General features: G+C 39.8%; 1 protein-coding gene across 3 annotated transcripts in view; it reads right to left on the reverse strand.

The window, feature by feature from the left end:
- LOC149943309 (uncharacterized) overlaps window positions 1-17761 on the reverse strand; it is a 160222-nt gene that overhangs the window by 95564 nt on the left and 46897 nt on the right. For 2 of the 3 annotated variants that reach the window (XM_090177737.1, XM_090177735.1), the window contains exons 3-5: window positions 7881-7957; window positions 7170-7394; window positions 6862-7086 (exon numbers count right to left, since the gene is read on the reverse strand). In XM_090177737.1, the coding sequence (XP_090033863.1) occupies window positions 6862-7086; window positions 7170-7394; window positions 7881-7957 (527 nt within the window). The remainder of the gene's footprint in view (window positions 1-6861; window positions 7087-7169; window positions 7395-7880; window positions 7958-17761) is intronic. The other variant, XM_090177736.1, reaches the window with a different exon arrangement.

The raw sequence follows: 17761 nt of genomic DNA on the forward strand, positions 1-17761 counted from the left end.
ATAAATAAGTTTTTATTAAAAATTAAAGTTGTTATATTTAATCTTCGTTGTAATTAGCATATTCTAGAAAAATTTTAAATAAATTAACATTTTAAAATGATGTTACAAAGCTGCGTCCTTGCTATCACAGCCTTCAATATAAAAAATTGTTCTTATCCGAAATTTCATTTTATTAAAAGGAATTGTAAATTCCAGTGTATTTTATTTCTAAATGAAAATATTGACCTAAATATTACCAAAGTAATAATAATTTAACGTTAACGTATGTCGCTATTAACTTCCAAATCTTTAAAAATATATTTCATTAAAAAATTAGACCGATTTTAGAAATTGGGATTTCAAAGTATAATTTATCTGGCCCACCTTGTTTCATTTTCGTACAATAAATTCGGAATTCTTTGATTTTTTTATTCCTGGCATTTTCCGAGAGCGATATGTGGCATGACACTAATTGGTATTCTCTCAAATGGTTTTTTCCAAGTTACAAACACGTTATGCGCGTAATATTTGCCAAATACATTCTTTTTCGTGGGATATCGTGAAACGATAAAAACCGTTTAAGCATTTCAACAAAAAAAATTGAATGAAGTGAGTCAAGATATTTGATTCACGTATAACCTCGATTTCTTTTTGTAGTATTTTTAAACGTTGAGGTTGGTTTGATGGACCAATACGTAGGTTGGGTTAAATGTGGGTTTATATTGTTAAAAGGGATGTATTTAAGGGATATTCTGGTTTGACATGGAACGAGACCTTCATTCCTGTCATATGAGAGGCGAAACATTAGTATTGGCATATGTTTATAATTACTTTTAACATAAGTGAATGACCACACATTGTAGGTGGAATTTAAATTAGGACATTAGGCCTAGGGTGGTGCCTTGGTTATTAGCCTAGCTGAATATTATTATTAATTATACGTGATCTTTACTGAGCGTAGTACTTGAGATTGATAAGTTCTTTTCAAGTTGCGGATTTTCATATTGGGTATGTAATTATTTCGACTAACTGACAAAATTAAATTAATTATAGTATATGCTGTTATTACGAAAATGGTAGATCAAATTTTATTCAAAAATTATATCCAAAAATGGGCAAATCAAAATTCGACTTTGATTGAGATTTGGATAAAAAAATTACAACACATAAAATTAAATTTTACTCTAATTTGACCAAATTTATTTAATCTAAGCAGAATTGAATGTTGTGTTGATTCCATATGCATCCAAATTTGGACATTGGATCAAACCGTTTTCGTAAGTTAACTTACATTAGCGAAAACATTTTTAAATTGGATGCATTTTATACGTTATTCAAAATATTATTTTACATTAATCGTTTTACTTTAAAAAGAGTACATTTCCAAGACGAAATTTAGGATGTCGATAGAGAAAATGTAAATTACATTTCTTTGCTTCAGTTCATTTACTTCAGCTACAGTGTATCGCGACAATTTAGGAATATCGCGTACACGGCGTTGTAAAATACGATACTAAAGGAAACAGTCGAACGATAAGTAAGCCCGTAACTTATAAGAGCAGTTAGTTTGTTCCGTACTGGCCTGGTTACATTTTAATCCAACAAGACGTCAGTAATCGTACAATTATATTTAATGGAACGTAGTAGAGTTCCGAAATAGAGTGAAGCTACGAGCCAAAGAGAAACGGAGAAGGGGTGAAATGGGTCGCGTTATCAAAAACGACTTCTGACGCAATAATAAGCGCGCTGGGACAATTCCTTAATTAAAGCGACGCCGGCGAACAACAGTCTCCCCGAATCTCTCCGAGGCCCTTTCCACCGCCGAGTACAATTTTATCTTCTAGGTTTGTCCAATATTTCACGGTGACGTTTTTATTGGTCTCGCCGAGAATTTGAGCGAGCGGAAGAGAAGGGAGACGGACCCCTTCGTCGTCTTTAATTCGGACTCGCGGTGGAGAGAGAAGGGGTTGTTGGACCCCGGTGAGTCCCTCCTTAATGGCCGGCATTCATACACCTCATAAAGCCCACCTGATGCCCGTTGTAAATGCGAGCCAGCGGCGACTTAAGCCTCGGCGAGTTCTCATTCCAATTCCGTTTGCCCAGCCCGCTTTTACTAAAGGCGTTGAAAATTGGGTTTTACTCGTTAATGACCTCGGCAAAGGATTGTCCGTTTATATACGAGTGAGGGACATTTAATGGGGTGCCCGCCAAGCTATACCCGTCAGGCCAAGCCATCCTCCGCGACCCCTAAAACAACGCCCAAAAATAGGCATACGGGGAGCATAACGCGTGATGAATCTACCTTCCGTTCCCGCTCCGTTCGCTCCACGATGACCAGCTCGCAGTTCCTTGTAGGGTATGAAGGCTCTTCCTTCGCCCAAACCCGAATTGCGAGGTAACCTTCGGCTCGAGACTCATTACGCGCGGCATTGAGAACGAGAGAAAGAGAACGAGAGGGGAGCTCTTTTTGCGAGCAACTGCATTCGGAGAATGATATTAAGCAACATTATGTCGGTTTTAATTAGTTACTGATGAATTGCCGGCCTATAAAAGTAAAGGGAAGTCGGATATATTTTGGGCTTTTGAAGAAGACGCGTTGGGTAGAGCGGAAAAGTTAATTTGCGACGAAAAGCGCCTTCTTTTTGCTAAATGATTCCGAAGTGAGCTGTCGATCTGAAAGGGTCGAGATTTGTGCGCGCGTACGAACCTCTTTGGCGGGGGCTTGATGGGGCCGGAATGCCGCCGCTGGGGATCAAATTAGATTTCTCATTGGCACGGCCATTCCGGCCTCGCAACGGCCGTCCATTCCGGCCCAGTATTCGAGAGCAATAAAGGTTAATGTTCCTTTTCCTACTCTTTGGAATTGGCTCGTAAATTCAGTGGAAAATTTATTATTTTTTAACTTTTGGGTCTCCCCTTTTCTCATTGAGTTTGCGTCGTTTTACGTGGAATTCTTCTCCCTGTTTTGGGACCTTCGCTTTACGACCTATCCCGATTCTTTTCTTTAATTTATGGTTTCAGTTAATTGTACAAGAAATATAGTTACGGATCAAATTGAATTTATCGTTCCATATTTTACGGGTTCTTCCTTTCGCGTTTTGAGATATTTTTACTCGAATTCTAAATTCGTCTTTCGTTCGAAACTACCTGCGGCTTTCGCGAAATTGATTGGGTGGTGTAAGTAAAAACCTTTCAAAAATTTAAACGCACACGTAGATTTCCGAGGAGACAGTTGATTTCTGGTTTTTTAGGCTGATTTTGAGATTTTGAAACTAGATTTCGGGATTTTCATGTTGTTTTCTAGATTTTGGAACTAGACTTCGGGGTTTTCCTGTTGATTTTGAGATTTTGGAACACGATTTCGGGATTTTCATGTTGATTTCCAGATTTTGGAACTATATTTCGGGATTTTCATGTTTATTTCCAGATTTTGGAACTATATTTCAGGATTTTCATGTTTATTTCCAGATTTTGGAAATATATTTCGGGATTTTCATGTTGTTTTCTAGATTTTGGAACTAGATTTTGGGATTTTCACGTTGATTTCCAGATTTTGGAACTAGATTTCGGGGATTTTCACGTTGATTTTCAGATTTCCAGTGGCGTAGACAAGGGGGGGTTTCCGTGTCCAAACCCCCCCCTTGGGTCTACCTTTGACTGTACTATATTTCCACCCCCTTCTAGACCCCCCTCTTAACATTCACATACTTTAGGAATTTCTGGCTACGCCACTGCAGATTTCTAATACAATTTTTTTCTCTAAAGTGTACGGGATTTTTACTTACGTCAAATCTCTCGTAGATTTCAATGATTTGAGTTGAAAAGAACAGATAATTGTGTAGATTTAGGCTGCACAGTTAAATTGGTACAAGTTTTGAACATTGTTTTGCAAAGTGCAACTACTTAATAGCATGTACCATATCCGAATGCATAATATTTTTCAACAATACAGGACGGTTTTGCGACAGTGTTCAAACTTGGAATAGGTTCATCCAGCACGTACCATATTCGTGCCATATTACTCGTATTTAGCCAATATATGTATATTTTCTCATATTTACCAAAATTGACGTATATTGGTCCAAATGTACCAGATTGAGCCATGATCTGAATTATGTATCTAATTGATGAACCTTTTTTAATTGTTTGAAAAATATTGTTAGGGGGGATCCTTAAAATCTACGATTTTCCCATGTTAATTTTCATAGAGAAAATCAGTTTTTAAGTTGCGAAAAACATTTTTGGTTGCCATGGCAAAACGAAAGCCCATTCTTGTCCACCCTTTTAGGGATTTTCAAGTTACACGAAGGTCTACTTACCACCCGAGTTTGAACCAAATCAGAGATAACCACCTCGGGTGAGTAGCCTTTTAACCAAGAAAATAGTAAATAAGAAAAATAAATATTCATGAGTTTCGTAAAAATTTGATTAACAAAGAACCTAATAGTATTATAATATAACGGCAAAATTTCCCCCACCTATGGAACGTATTGAACGCATTGACTGGAATATTAGTCTATTTTGAAGCTACAAGAGCTCAATCGGTTCTAAGAATAAAAGGGGGAGAGTTGAGCTACATAATCCCGCCCTGAATTCGCTAATTTCCATCTTCATTTGAATAATCTTTCTATTACAATATATATTCATTCTCCATCTTTCGGCTGAGAAACAATTTTGTCAAGAAAGGGAACCCCTTATTTAATACCCGCTTCTGCTTCAGCCTCAAAGGCATGTGTTTGTCCCATTGTTTCCTACAAATCGTTTTCCTGGGCGGGGGGGGGGGGAGATATTAAGGGGCCGGTTGTGACAATTGAGGCGGCTCCTTTTCAGTTTCCACTAGACACTAGAGAAAAGCTTCTTCTCGTATTTAGAGCGTCATTTACATAATCCAAATCATTTCTAAGAAAAAAGGGCTGGGTTCGGGGGTTTAAAAAAAAAAGGTTCTCCTTTGACAGAATATCACGTTAAGCCTTGGCTCTCCTTGAGAGATACCGTAGGAGGGTTTCCCCGCTTTCAAATGTATAAAAACTAAAGGATGAAACAGTTGGAAAGAGAGAGAGACGAAAGAACATTAAGAAATAACCATTAAGCTTTTGTCGAATCATTATTTAAAAGAATTTCTCCGACAAAAAATTCTACTTTTACTATTTCGAATGCAATGGAATAGAATTTTTTCTATAGTTTGAATTCAAATTTTCTCCTTTTTCCGGTGACTTGGTAGTAAAAAATGATGCCGAAAGAATCATCACCTCTCCCTCCTCACCGGGGATTTTTTTAAAGCTTTTTCCCAAAGAAATTCTCCCAGTTTCAAACTTTTTTTCCTGAACTCCTTTTCTGTTACTCGTACGCGGCTAGGGTTCGGTGTTTCCATCGTCAGAGAGGGGAACGCGGCTAAAGAGGTAACTAATACCGAAATAAATGGTCCCCCTAATTATTTTCCCATTTATTGCATCGGCTGGAAGGTTCACCCTTTTTGCTATCCCCCTGCGCCCTTTGAAAGTGCTGTTTTCGACTAACAGCACTTTTCCCTGTCAGTCTCGCGAGCCTTTTCGCGGGGCTTGTGTATTTCTATCCGAACGCTGCTACCTAAACAATCGAAGTGTAATTAGTGAAATGAGATGTTCTAAGACTTGTTTTCGGCTTTTCCTCGCCTACTGCCTTATATCCTTTGATGCCGTTCGATACGTCAGGATCGTCAAATTCTTTTACCCGGGGTCTGATGTTCGAAAGCTTCAATTACTTTTTCGTTGAGCTGGTATCCGAAAATCTGATTTCTTTTTGCTTGTTTAAATTTAGTTTTAGTTCTTGTTAAATTTAGTTTTAGTGCTTGTAAAATTTAGTTTTAGTGCTTGTAAAATATGATAGGTAGCATGGCAGTATTAAGACCGATTTCAATACAAATAGCAACTGATCTATTTATATTTTTTAACCAATTATTCTTCTTGGTTTTAAAAAAGGGTGAATCATTTTTGGATAACAGATTTAGAGTTCTGAGTAAGTTGATGATAAAATTTATATTTTATAGGACACAGTCTAGTTCATAGATAAAATAACTTCGTATATAGATAGGAAACTGCAATGGGGCAAACTGACTTTCATGAGATTGCCCTGACATCTAGTGACTGCGCCAATTGGCTGTGTTCTCAAGAGTGTAGAACGTATTGAGGAATTTGAGGTCGGAGTTTTGGGAATAAACGTATTTTGCAAGGTAAATGACTTCAAATATACCAGAAATAGCGTTTAAAACAAACTTGAAATCTTTACTGAATGCTATTTCTTTAGTGCTATTTTTTTAAAATTTGCTCTCAGTTCAAGAAAAAGTACTTTTAATACATATAGCTCGCTTAAGCCTTTGCAATTGGGATTGCGTTACACCAAGGACTTCGAGTAGTGCGAACTTCACTAAAGAATATTATTCGGGTGCCGCCACCAGATGTCGGCCAAAATTCTGGCGTCACTTCTACAACATGAAGTTTCCTATCTATATACGAAGTTATTTTATCTATGGTCTAGTTGGTTAAAATTCTTGGTGATTCTCGCGAGAATGTTTTGAATTCATCATTATATTCTAACATAATCCTAACCAAATAATTACACAGACCTTGAGGAACATACTAGGGTGTTAATTAACAAAACGACATAAAATTCGTCTATAAGGAAAAGAGAATTTCCTAGCAAACAGTAATTGTTTCTGTTTAGAAACGTGTTCCCTTTTAAAAAAGCGTGTTTGGTCGCGACAAATTTATCACACTGATACAACGAAACCAAAACAGTAGCAACGTAACAGCGGGAATCATACGTGCTCAAACATGATCAAGGGTTTTGTTTGCACACGCGAGATTCACGCCGCGCTTTAGACGGAGCGAAGATGAAAAGGCTTACCTTTCTCTAAGTTGACCTGTCTCTCTTGTTGCCTCGCGTTGTCGGCGGCGACTTTGAGTAGGCCTTGTATATTCCTAAGCAGCGTTTCGATGGACGAGACGCCTTGGAGGGCTGCGGCGGCGCTCAAGTCACCGGGATTGGCTGGGAAGGGCATTCCCGGATGACTGCCCGGTAACCTGCAATCGTTATTCGCCGTACTCGTCACGTCAGGGTTGTCGCTTAAATCTGGCAAATGCAAAAAGAACAAACCGCGTGTGGTTAACGAGAAGCTCTCGCGGTTGGGTTTTGATTCCGAGGTGTCTTAGTACCTTGGTCCCTTTCGTCCTCTTCCTCGTCCTCCGTGTCATTGTCCTCGTCATCGGCACACTCGTTGTAGCCGTGTTCGCTACCACTGTGGTCTCCCATCACGTTCCCGTTCCCGGAGGTCAAACCTCCGTTTCCGGGACATCCACCACCTCTGGTGCTGTTCTGGGAGAGGTTGAGGACCGGACTGTGACCGTTGGCGGAGGCACCTGCAAGAAGCCAGAAGTAGCCTTCGGACACATGGCCCACAAAATGCCGAGGTAGTAGAAGAGGAGAAACAAATTAAGAAGAAAGAAGGGAGAATCAGGGATGGTGGGGTCCAGGGGAAAAGTTTGGTTCGTAACGAGGAACAAAAAGAGAAAGAAAATTCCAATTAGAAAATAAAAACTCTATCGAAACCGCTTCGTTTATGTTTGTTTGTTCTAATTTTAAAAACAAAGGCGTTTAAACCAAATTATAAAAAAACGAAGGAAAAATTTGGAATATCGGTGATCGCTTTGTCGAATCGGGGTCTTAAGCTTCTTGATTTACTCCCCGCCACTTGGTCATTCGGTTCCTATAGACTTTCCGTGCCGATAGATCTTGGGATACGGGCGCTAATGAGAGATTCACTGGCTTCTCTCCGCGTGAGAGCGGTTTCCGACTTAATCCCGGATTCGACGAAGCGTATAGCTCTCGTGTTTGTCGCGATGAATTCGTCGCGGGCGGAGGCTTACCATTCAGGAAGGTCGGGTCCTTCAACCGGTGGCTGTCAAAACCGTAGAATTTATCCTTGACGTCCGCCAACTCTTCTCTGTTCCGTTGTCAAATCGTCAATTCAAGCGGGAAGCAGCGAAAAAGAGAACGTAAAATAGTCGTGGTTAGTTATATATAAAATGTCATTTCGAAATTAAAAATGAATTCAATAGGGTTAAATCAAATGGAAAATTAAGATAAGGTTCAATGAATAGTGTGAAATATACAAGAATTTCTATGAGTCACGCGTCTTTGACATTATATGCTATAGAATCATCTCGAATGCGTGAAGTAAAATACGTACTACACGGTTGCCACACGTCAGGGATAACAGTAAAATCAGGAAAAAGTCAGGGAATTTAAAAATGGGCCTAAAAAGTCAGGGGAAGGTCAGGGAATTTTAAGAATTTGTAAAAAGTCAGGGTAAAATCAGGGAATTTTAAGAATTTGCAAAAGGTCAGGGTAAAATCAGGTAATTCAATTTTATCTTGACACTTTTTGAAGGTAATTTTACTCTAGATCTATGACAAATTCTATGGTTATAATTTATTTCCTTGAAAGTTATTTATAACCTTTTAACTGAAATACCAGTCCATTTAAATTTATTAACTCCTGATAAAAGTAAAATTTAAAATAAAAATTTTGGCCAGGGACAATCTCTTGAAATGGTCAGGGAAAACAGGGAATTTGAATCTGAAAATTTTGTGGCAACTCTGTACTAAGTTTTTAGTTCGTTCTTAGAGATAACAGATCTAAACTACAGAGTTTGCAAATGATGTACGCTTAGTACCTTTCTTACAATCTCTGCGCAAAAATCACCGTTATATCAAACTGTATTTTCCAAGTTAAAACTGTCATGCTAAATTTCGCGAAGTGGCCCTGAAACATTGTTTACTTAACTCTCGTTAACTTAACGACAACAGATTAGTAGCCCCGATTAAAGGTTTGCTTTTGTTACGAACATGTCAAGTTTTTAGCGCTGTCGGCAGTTAAAATTTTTAATCCCATTTAACGGTTACATTATTGAAACTGAGTAAACAGGGAAAAACGGTAGGCGGTCATCTAAGGCCGCCCAAGACGAAAGCCTTCCGTACGGTTGAGCCCAACTATATTTTGATACAAACAACATAAAGACGTATAGCGGACGACGTTAAACCTTGTTAAATCGTTGCCTTTCGAAATGGTCTCGACGCCGAGTATTTGGTCCAAACGATGGATAATATCGTTCGTCACGGGCGATATATTTCCCTAGAAGACGGGGCTACCCTGAATGAGCGCAACGTTATCCAACGCCAACAGCCCGCACGCTAAAATCTAAGCAACTCTCTCTTTCCCGGAGAAGACCGGGCGAAAGAGTCACTTTTCTAGGAGACCAAATAAAATTATACCGTTTAGAATAAATGGTTTTCTAGATGTTGTTTAATGGTATATAAGGCAAAAGGAGAGCGCTAAGCGCCGAGAGTGTATAGACGCGTAGGAGAACCATGATTATAAATATTCATGAATTCGGTAGGGGTAAGAGTGAAGTTGACTTCCGCTATCTCGCGAGTACGTAGAAAGCGGCCTTTCGGGGGTCTTAACATTGGGCGCTAACTCTCCTCCGTTCCAATGTCGGAGATATATCAAAAGGAAGACTGCGAAAAGGGGAGCGCCGCTCTTCCTTTATGTTTAAATTAGTCAATGAAACAGCGTGGAAAATAAGGCGGGGGACGCGGCCATCTGAATATAAACCTAGGGTCCCGCGACCGGGAGGATGTTTCCAGTTCATATTTCACCTGCGAGTCTTAGCCTCGTTCTCTCGCCTATATCGCGGTAGCGTGGACAAATTCTTGTGTGCCAGTCCACTTCTGCGTGTGTATGTGTGTGTGTGTGTAGGGTTAGGCGTCTCTTAAATAAGTTTGGAGAGAGGGGTTCCAGTGACAACCACTAAGCTACTTTGATAAGACGGATAGTGGCAGGAAGCTCCGGACACGGCGGTGTGTTCGTTCAAGTATTATAGATTATCCGTATACGCCTGGCCTTCGGTTCCAGTTGGTGCCAACGCGGACGCCAGAGGTTACGAGTCAGTTCGCTTAAAGCAAACTATACCTACTCCCCCGCCGTTGTTGGAACTGTCCGAGCAGACCGGAGTTTCTGTTTTAAAGGTTTTAAAGAAGAGGAGTATACTTCTAGGATGGACCGCGCGAGTCTGGCGGAGTGAGAATTAGAAGACACTTCTTTAAGTTTTCTCTCGCGTCTCGTCCTTTCTAATCGGGTTAGCGGCAGAGTCCGGCCCGCAGCCATACGGACAAAAACCCGGTTCCCGAAGCGCGGTGTCGTCTCTTCGGAGTGTGGAAGGATTCGCCGTGTCCATTCCATAGAAATTTTACACCCTTTGGTCCTCGATTTTCTATCGCCTCACTTGGTGGTTTAATCCTTTGCTTTTCTATCCGTACCTTCTACCTCGATTTTATTTTTACTAGCCTCCTCCTTTTAGCCCTGGCCTGGTCCCTGTCCCTGCCTCAATGTTTTCCTCGGGGACCCTTCTACGAAATTAGTCAGCGGAACTATTTCAGACTTAAGAAGGACTTTGGACGATTTTTCAGATTGGAAGGAAAATGAACGGGTGGTTTCTTCCTACAAAAGTTTAGAGACGTTTTAATCTGTAATTTTAAGGTTTTTGGGAAGTACAGTTAGGTTGAAGAAAATTGGCGAATATTATTGCAATTACCATTACAGTCTTAGAAAACGGGGGTGAATAAAAGTTATTATTTTCGTAGGACAAATAAATCATTTGATGATACTTGTTCTAATTTTATTTTATTTTATTTAAATTAAGTATAATTAACATTGAGATTTTAAAATCAGGGCTAGACAAAAAGTATGGAAGTTAGCTCCATTTTGGGAACGTAATGAAATTTACCGACTAAGAAGTAAATAACTTCAAACTAAATCCTATCAGGCTTAACACTAATGTCCTAAAGTGCTCCTTAATTCAATTCCTTTTTTATACAAAAATTTTGATAATATTAAATGCTGTTATTTTATATAATTTTTTTTACATTATTAGATATGGTATTTTTTAGAAGGACAAATTGTTTTGATACGAGCTTACGGTCTTGACTAAAAAGCCTAATGCTTTTAGGCGATAATTCCCCAGCACAAAAACATCTTTCGTATAGTTTCGTAAAGGTAAAAGCCTTCCGTAATTTTATTAAACGGTACGTAACTAGTTTAAAGGGCAAAAAAGGTTCGGCTATTTCGGAACGCGCCAAGATATAAATGGTAAATGACAAGAGCCCTCTAGCTTTTTACCAAATTTCGTTCGCGCCCACTCGGTTAAAAAAATGTGATATTATAAAGGTGACAAAAAAACGACCATAATCATCGAAGGGTCGGCTGAAAAACTATGTTGGCAATTAGGGTAGCGCCGCGTTTAACAAGTGGTAGGAGAGGCTAAATCACTTCCTAATATTTAGCGTATACGTTCGAGGAACCCAAAGAGGTAAATAACGCCTCTGAAAGCCACTAGGGGGATTAAGGCCAGAGAAATGGCGCTGTCGTTCCCCATAACCTGTCATCCTACTTAGACTAAGCGGGACCCCGAAAAAAATTGTCTTAAAAATAATGGCCCGTTTTTAAGAGTGTACGTAAGGGTAGGGGAAAAAACATAACCTAAGGTGTAGTTAGGATATTAGGGTGTCTATTATATACACCACGCTTTTGAGTACGTCGAGAGAAAAAAAATGTCGAAAAAAAGTAATTTTGTCCCCTCGCGTTGTTACCCCTCGGACAGGCTGTGAATGATAAGTCCGATACTCGAAGAGACAATCTAATTTGTAGGAAGGGCTTTTTTTGGAGTGGAGAGCCAATCTTAACCTTGACTAGGGCCTAGTGTCATCTTTTTAATGTACTCTAAATGCAGAGAGGAAGGGATACCTTGAAAGAAATGTCGACTGTCTTTAATACCGTGTTTTCAAGAAGCACTAATAGCTGCTGACAATATTAGCCACATTTTCATACCTCGCTCATTGGGGCTGCGAGGGTCTTAGGGTCGACTGTAGTGGCCTAAAGAACCCCTAAGGGTGACTGAATATGAGCTACGCTTTGCGGGATACCCTTAGCCCTCAAGAATGTTTACTTTTGTTCCTTTCCACATCAGGTGAGTGGAAATTAAAATTTAATTAAATTGTGATGTCGGTTTTCTTAACTTGATTTGCATTTGCTATAAATTTGATTTAGCTTCAGGGACAAAGAAAATTTAATATATTCTGAATTTAATTCATTTATTGCAATATAAAATTCTTAGAAAAGGTTAACTATGTTAGATGCATTAATAAATCGATTTTGAAAGTTAGTGGGTAAAACTTTATCGCGAAGACCCTTACATCATAACGTCGTCTGTTCTGTCATCTTAATTTTATGTTTGGGACAGTCGTGCCTTGGGTATTAGCCTAGCTGATTATTATTAATATTATTATTAAAATTTGTGTGGCGAAATTTTTACCCACTTACTTTCAAACTCGTTCTATTGGTTATAGTTGGAACAATGTCGTATAAAATATTAATAAATGTTGTTTAAAACCCACATTTGGAAAATTAACTCATTTGGAAGGGTAAAAAATAGCTTTCTTCGGTATGAAGGTATTTATGAGTACCCTATTTATGCGACAATTATCGGTATGCGTGGGTTAAGCTGGATAACTAGTTCGTCAGTACAAATATACTAATGCTAACGAGAAACACCCTTGTTAGTATATACAAATTATTGGTGAATTCGTTGAGACATGGTCCACTATCCCACTTTCAAACCGGTCGTTTCCCAGAGATGTACGTCGGTTGACTGTCCGCTTAAAGCTCGATAATAAATTGAAAATATTTTACATTGTATTCTAATACAACAACAATGAGATCCGGTTTATGTAAATTACCCATGTTTTATTCTTACGATACGAAAAGGAGGAAAGTTGGGAAAATCTTTAAATAATTGGCGCGACTGAACTTGGAAGACCCTGAACTCAGACGACATGGACTATAGATTACAGCTTTCACGTGATTGGTTACTTACGACCGTTTCCTGCCCACGCAATTAGCGCCAAGAAATGCTGATTCGTAAACCAGCAAGTTTTAACCTACCGTCTTTTACTGTGCCACAAAAATTTCAAAAACATCAATTACAACCCAATTATTTCCAAGAAAGTCCATCTGATAGTGTGGATAATTTTGGAATAGTGGTACCTAAAGCTTATCGTACCAAAGTTTCTTTATCCTCATGTAAAAGCCCTGTGTGAAAAAATGCTTAAAATTCTGTTTTTCTGACTGACACAAAATCTTTCTCGTGAGAAATGTTTGGCCAAATCTGGAATTGCTGCAGTAATTGTTACTATGACTATTAGCGATTGTAATATGAGGTTTTTTTTACCATAATCACCCAATAAGCTTAAAAATATTTTTGTATTGCATAATTATTACTACAACCAGAAGTATCTAACATATATTTTGCGTGATAAGTATTAATATCACTATGCTGCTGAAACGTTTAATCTTTGCAGTTTCCCGTTGATTTTTCAAAACAAGCGTAACATCGGAAAATATTTGATAAGTAAATATACATAGACGTAGTAAATTTGATAGGGGGTTCATTTATTTCGTAAAAAACCTTCCGTTACAGCCACAAACCGTCATCTGCAATTGGGTAGGTCCGTTAGTCGTAAAATAGAAGGGGGTAACCTGGCCAGGGTTTTTTCTAAGCCTAAATATCAGGGAACCCTTCAGATGAAGTATTTTAATAAGGGAAGAATGGTTATAAATGATGTTTTTTCCTTAATTGGTAAGCTCATTACGCGCGAACGGAACCCCCTGCGCGAGGAGGGAAAAAAGGGTACATCGGGTTTCCCGGAGTCTCACTCGAAACCCAGAAAGAGAGCGCTAAAAAATAGAGTGCTTTCCTTTTCCGAATGTCTGTCGTTTCGAGCGGCTCCAGAAAGAAAGAAAGAATGAGCGGGTTTGGGGGGCGCGGAACAAATTAAACACTCGAGAAAAAAATGAGAGAATTCGGTGGTCCAACTCCGCCCCTGTCCCCCCTCGCAGCCTTTCAATAGTCGACAAAAAAGCCGAAAGGGTACCCTGGGTAGAGTGCTTAAAATTACATTTAGCGGGATTTCATTAATCAAACCAGAACGAGGGGTTTTCCGACTCGTTCGTTTACCGGGCTAAGGCGTTTTATCTTGCAAGCGTACTCGGAAATGATCGTTTGTTCAATACGAACTGTTTCCTTCGCGGCTAGTAACGAAGGGACAGTGGTATGTTAAAGGGACGCGATTGTACGGTAATAAGTCCAACTGCCTGAGGATGACTTTGCCAAATGAACGTCGAAAACGCGGGAAACCGGAGCGAAGGAATCGGGCTAAAATTTTTCATTAAAAGTTGCGTGCGAATTAAGGAACAAATGAAGGGACATAGAAATTAGCGGCGTCCATCCCGGTGAGCGTCAAACCATTGCCACCGTCGCTTTTCGTACGGTTTTATTTGGTCAGAGTTATATTGGGGTAGAAAATGGCCCCGAGCCAATGTCGTAGTTCCCCCCTTAATTTGTCCTCAACGGGTTGGGGCTATATTGTCTCCCACTGTTAAGTAACCAGCACCATCAGTCGGGGAACTACGGAAGCTTCGGTCAAATATTCGGACGTCCTTACGGTTTACACCGCCAATTCTGTCCTCTGGATATCCAATCTGGGTTGACAGAAGGAATCCCCTTTAAATCCGCTCTAGACACGGGGGCTAATGCCCCGACGTATACAAACACAGTGAGAATTTCCTCGTACGTCTCGACGGATAGATGGCGCCGCGCGCGGTTTATGCCCCGTTCGAGAATTCTTAAAATAGTATGTCGCGCGTTATAGTTCGGTATGTTTCGTCTCTGGAATGGCTTTTAAATTAAATGGGGTGGGCGGGATTGGACGGGTGCGCACCGATGGGGAATCTGAGGTCGCTTCCGAACGCTCCGACTGGGGAATTCGAACGCTAGTAATCCTCGGACGTGGCCCTCTCCGGTCGTTCGGTCGCCGCCGTGTTTGGCTCGAAGGAGGCGCGTTAGCTTTGGCCTCGAGTGCCAACTGACTGTCGTCAAGGGGCACTTCTGGAAGGCGATTTTCCAAATTGTTTTAGTCGGAAACAAACGAGCTATTTCTTGTTTACTCTTCAAAGAGACTTTAATTAAATCCCGCCCAGCTGACGCGGGAATAACTGCCTAGTTGAAATGTGGACTGTGGATAGAGAAACCGGTGAAGGGTCCGCCCTACCCCCTGCCTTGTCTACGGAGAATTCGGGGGAATTTTCGAAGTTTAGACTTTAGAGGTTGCAGTCGACAATTAGCCGCGTAGAGTTTCCGGCAATGCTGAGGAATTGGATTTCGAGAAGGATAGTTCCAAATTAGAATTCGATTGCTTTTCACGGGGTATTCCCATTGTCGAGTTTAATTGGCAGTCCAATTTTCTATCTTAATTGTTTTGTTTAGTTGAAGTTACGTTAATTTACTTTGCTTATAAGCAAATGTATTATTCGAAATGTTAAGTTAAAAGGACTGCATTGCAAAGGATGATAAAATTAGCGAATAAGTTGGAATTTCTGGCTATTTTATTACCTCTCCGAGGTGACTATGTCCCCTAGGAGGAGTTATACAATCACCGTGTCTGTCGGTGTATGTGTGTCTGTGGGTGTGTGTGTCTGTGGGTGTGTGTGTCTGTGGGTGTGTGTGTTTGTGGGTGTGTGTGTCCGTGGGTGTGTGTGTCTGTGGGTGTGTGTGTCTGTGGGTGTGTCTGTGAGTGAGGATGTGGGTGTGTGTCAGAGCTGCGAACGCGTTCGCATTTGCGAAAATTAAGAAACGTGGTTATATTTTATTTTAAAATTTTAGTGCAACGATTTACACTGATTTTCACAAATTAGTTTTTCGATTCGCGGTTCAATCTGAGATACACAAACATTGTTGAGATTTTGAACTTAATGAAATTTTTTCTTTAATGAACACAGGATTTGACAGTTAAATATAAATATGTTCGATATTTAATGTTTATCTGCCAAAACTAATTCTATCATCAGAAACCCATTTTGAAAAGTAATCAAAAGCCTACGAAGGTAAATCTTAGAAAAGAATAACATTGGAATAAATATGTGAACATTTATCTAAAGAAATATATTGTAAACTTGTAATTTGGAAATTTGGAAAATGAAAAACTTATACTCGACTATGGCTTAGCAAATGGATTGGAAAAAAATCATATTTATCACAACGGTACCGTTCCATAACTAACATGAAAAAATCCGAAGATTTCAGCTCGCGAAGGGCATTATTTAAAAAGCGTCTTTCCTCTATCGTCACGAAATCGAATTTAAAAGTGGCTATCCTTTGATGCATGGGGCTATATCCCCAACGGAACCCAAACTCCAACGGGAACACGCCCACCATAGTTCTATAGAACAATACTTTTGTTTGACTTATAGTTTAAATACGCCCAGTACAAGTATACGAGCTTTCTTACAGAAAGTAGGAAAAAACTGAATATATTTCGAGCTTAAAAAAAAGGCAGACTAAAAGTAGGCACCGTGATAGTTAAATCTAAAGGTAAGAAGAGCGGGCAAAAAAAGCAATTTCGGGAAGTGTGTCCCCCAATCAAGCGCGGCTCTCTTTCTAAGAGACGGGGGCTCGCACTTTTTTCCTTTCGCAGTAAGGAGGAGACGAAAAAATCGCCCCGCGTATGCTAAAAAGAAGTCTTTAATCATTTGGCCTGGTTCCTAATGCCCCAAGATACGGCTCCTTGGATGCCCCGATAGAGTGTAGCCCGGGAACTGAGCAAAAAATTGCTGAGATGACTTAACACCTATGGTTTCCAATTAGAAGCCTCACTAACCCCTTCTCAGCCCCGGCCCGCGCCCTATAAGTAATAAATATAACGTATCGTGGGACTGTCACCCGGTACCGTCGACTAAAGGGTACGGAAAGGTAAGGTCTACGTACTTTTATCACGTAAATGAGTGTCGCGTTATTCCCTTCGCGTTGTTGAAAAATTTGAGCTACCCGTTTTTTAGGAAAGGCCCCACTCCATCATTTCCCTTATGCAAATGAAGACCAAAGTTAGATCAACAAAGACCAGCGTAGCTCCTTTTCGGGTTGGTGGCCACCTCTACCTCTTCGGGGGGAAATGGCTGTTTCCATTTACCCATTAATTGGACGATTCTGCTTAAACGTTCGATTATTCGTCAGCTGTAACTGATAGCGTTGGATAAAGTTCGCCTGTTCGAAATGGAGATTTTTTTGGGTAGTTTTCGCCAGGGGGTAGAGGTATTTCGCTAGCCTATTGTTTAAAAAAACGGTAAAACTTTTCTCGGTTGGACCCCCAAAACACAATGGCAAAGTCTTCCTTCTTGAAGATAGCGCGCGGTTTTAAAAGGAGAGATTTACATATTCGATCTAAGAACGCGGCCCGTATGTCGCGGGTTTTCGAATTATTGGTTTCGACTTACGCTTTTGTTTGAAGACGAAGAAAATTTCCCCTTGTATTAGGTTTCCTTTATATTAAGCTTTTAAAAGAAGCTCATCCAATCACTGTAACGTAAGCTTATTGGTTCCTTATAAATGCCCTGGATTTTATTCGAATTTACAAAAGTTTATATTCGAGAGCTAGAGATTATGGGAGACTGTGCTTGGAATCTTTACTCGGAACATGCTGTTAATCACATTTGGTGAAACCAAAAGTTAATAATATATATCTTGCAAGATAAGTATCCATCTAAACCCTTAAAATTAAAGCTTCTAACGTGCCAAAGAGCAGATGTGCACACCACATCACGCGTCTAAGGTGACCACACAATATTTTCAAATTATTTA

This window comes from Leiobunum rupestre, chromosome 6 (genome assembly GCF_980474605.1).
Source record: "Leiobunum rupestre chromosome 6, qqLeiRupe1.1.hap1, whole genome shotgun sequence".
NCBI lineage: Eukaryota > Metazoa > Arthropoda > Arachnida > Opiliones > Sclerosomatidae > Leiobunum > Leiobunum rupestre.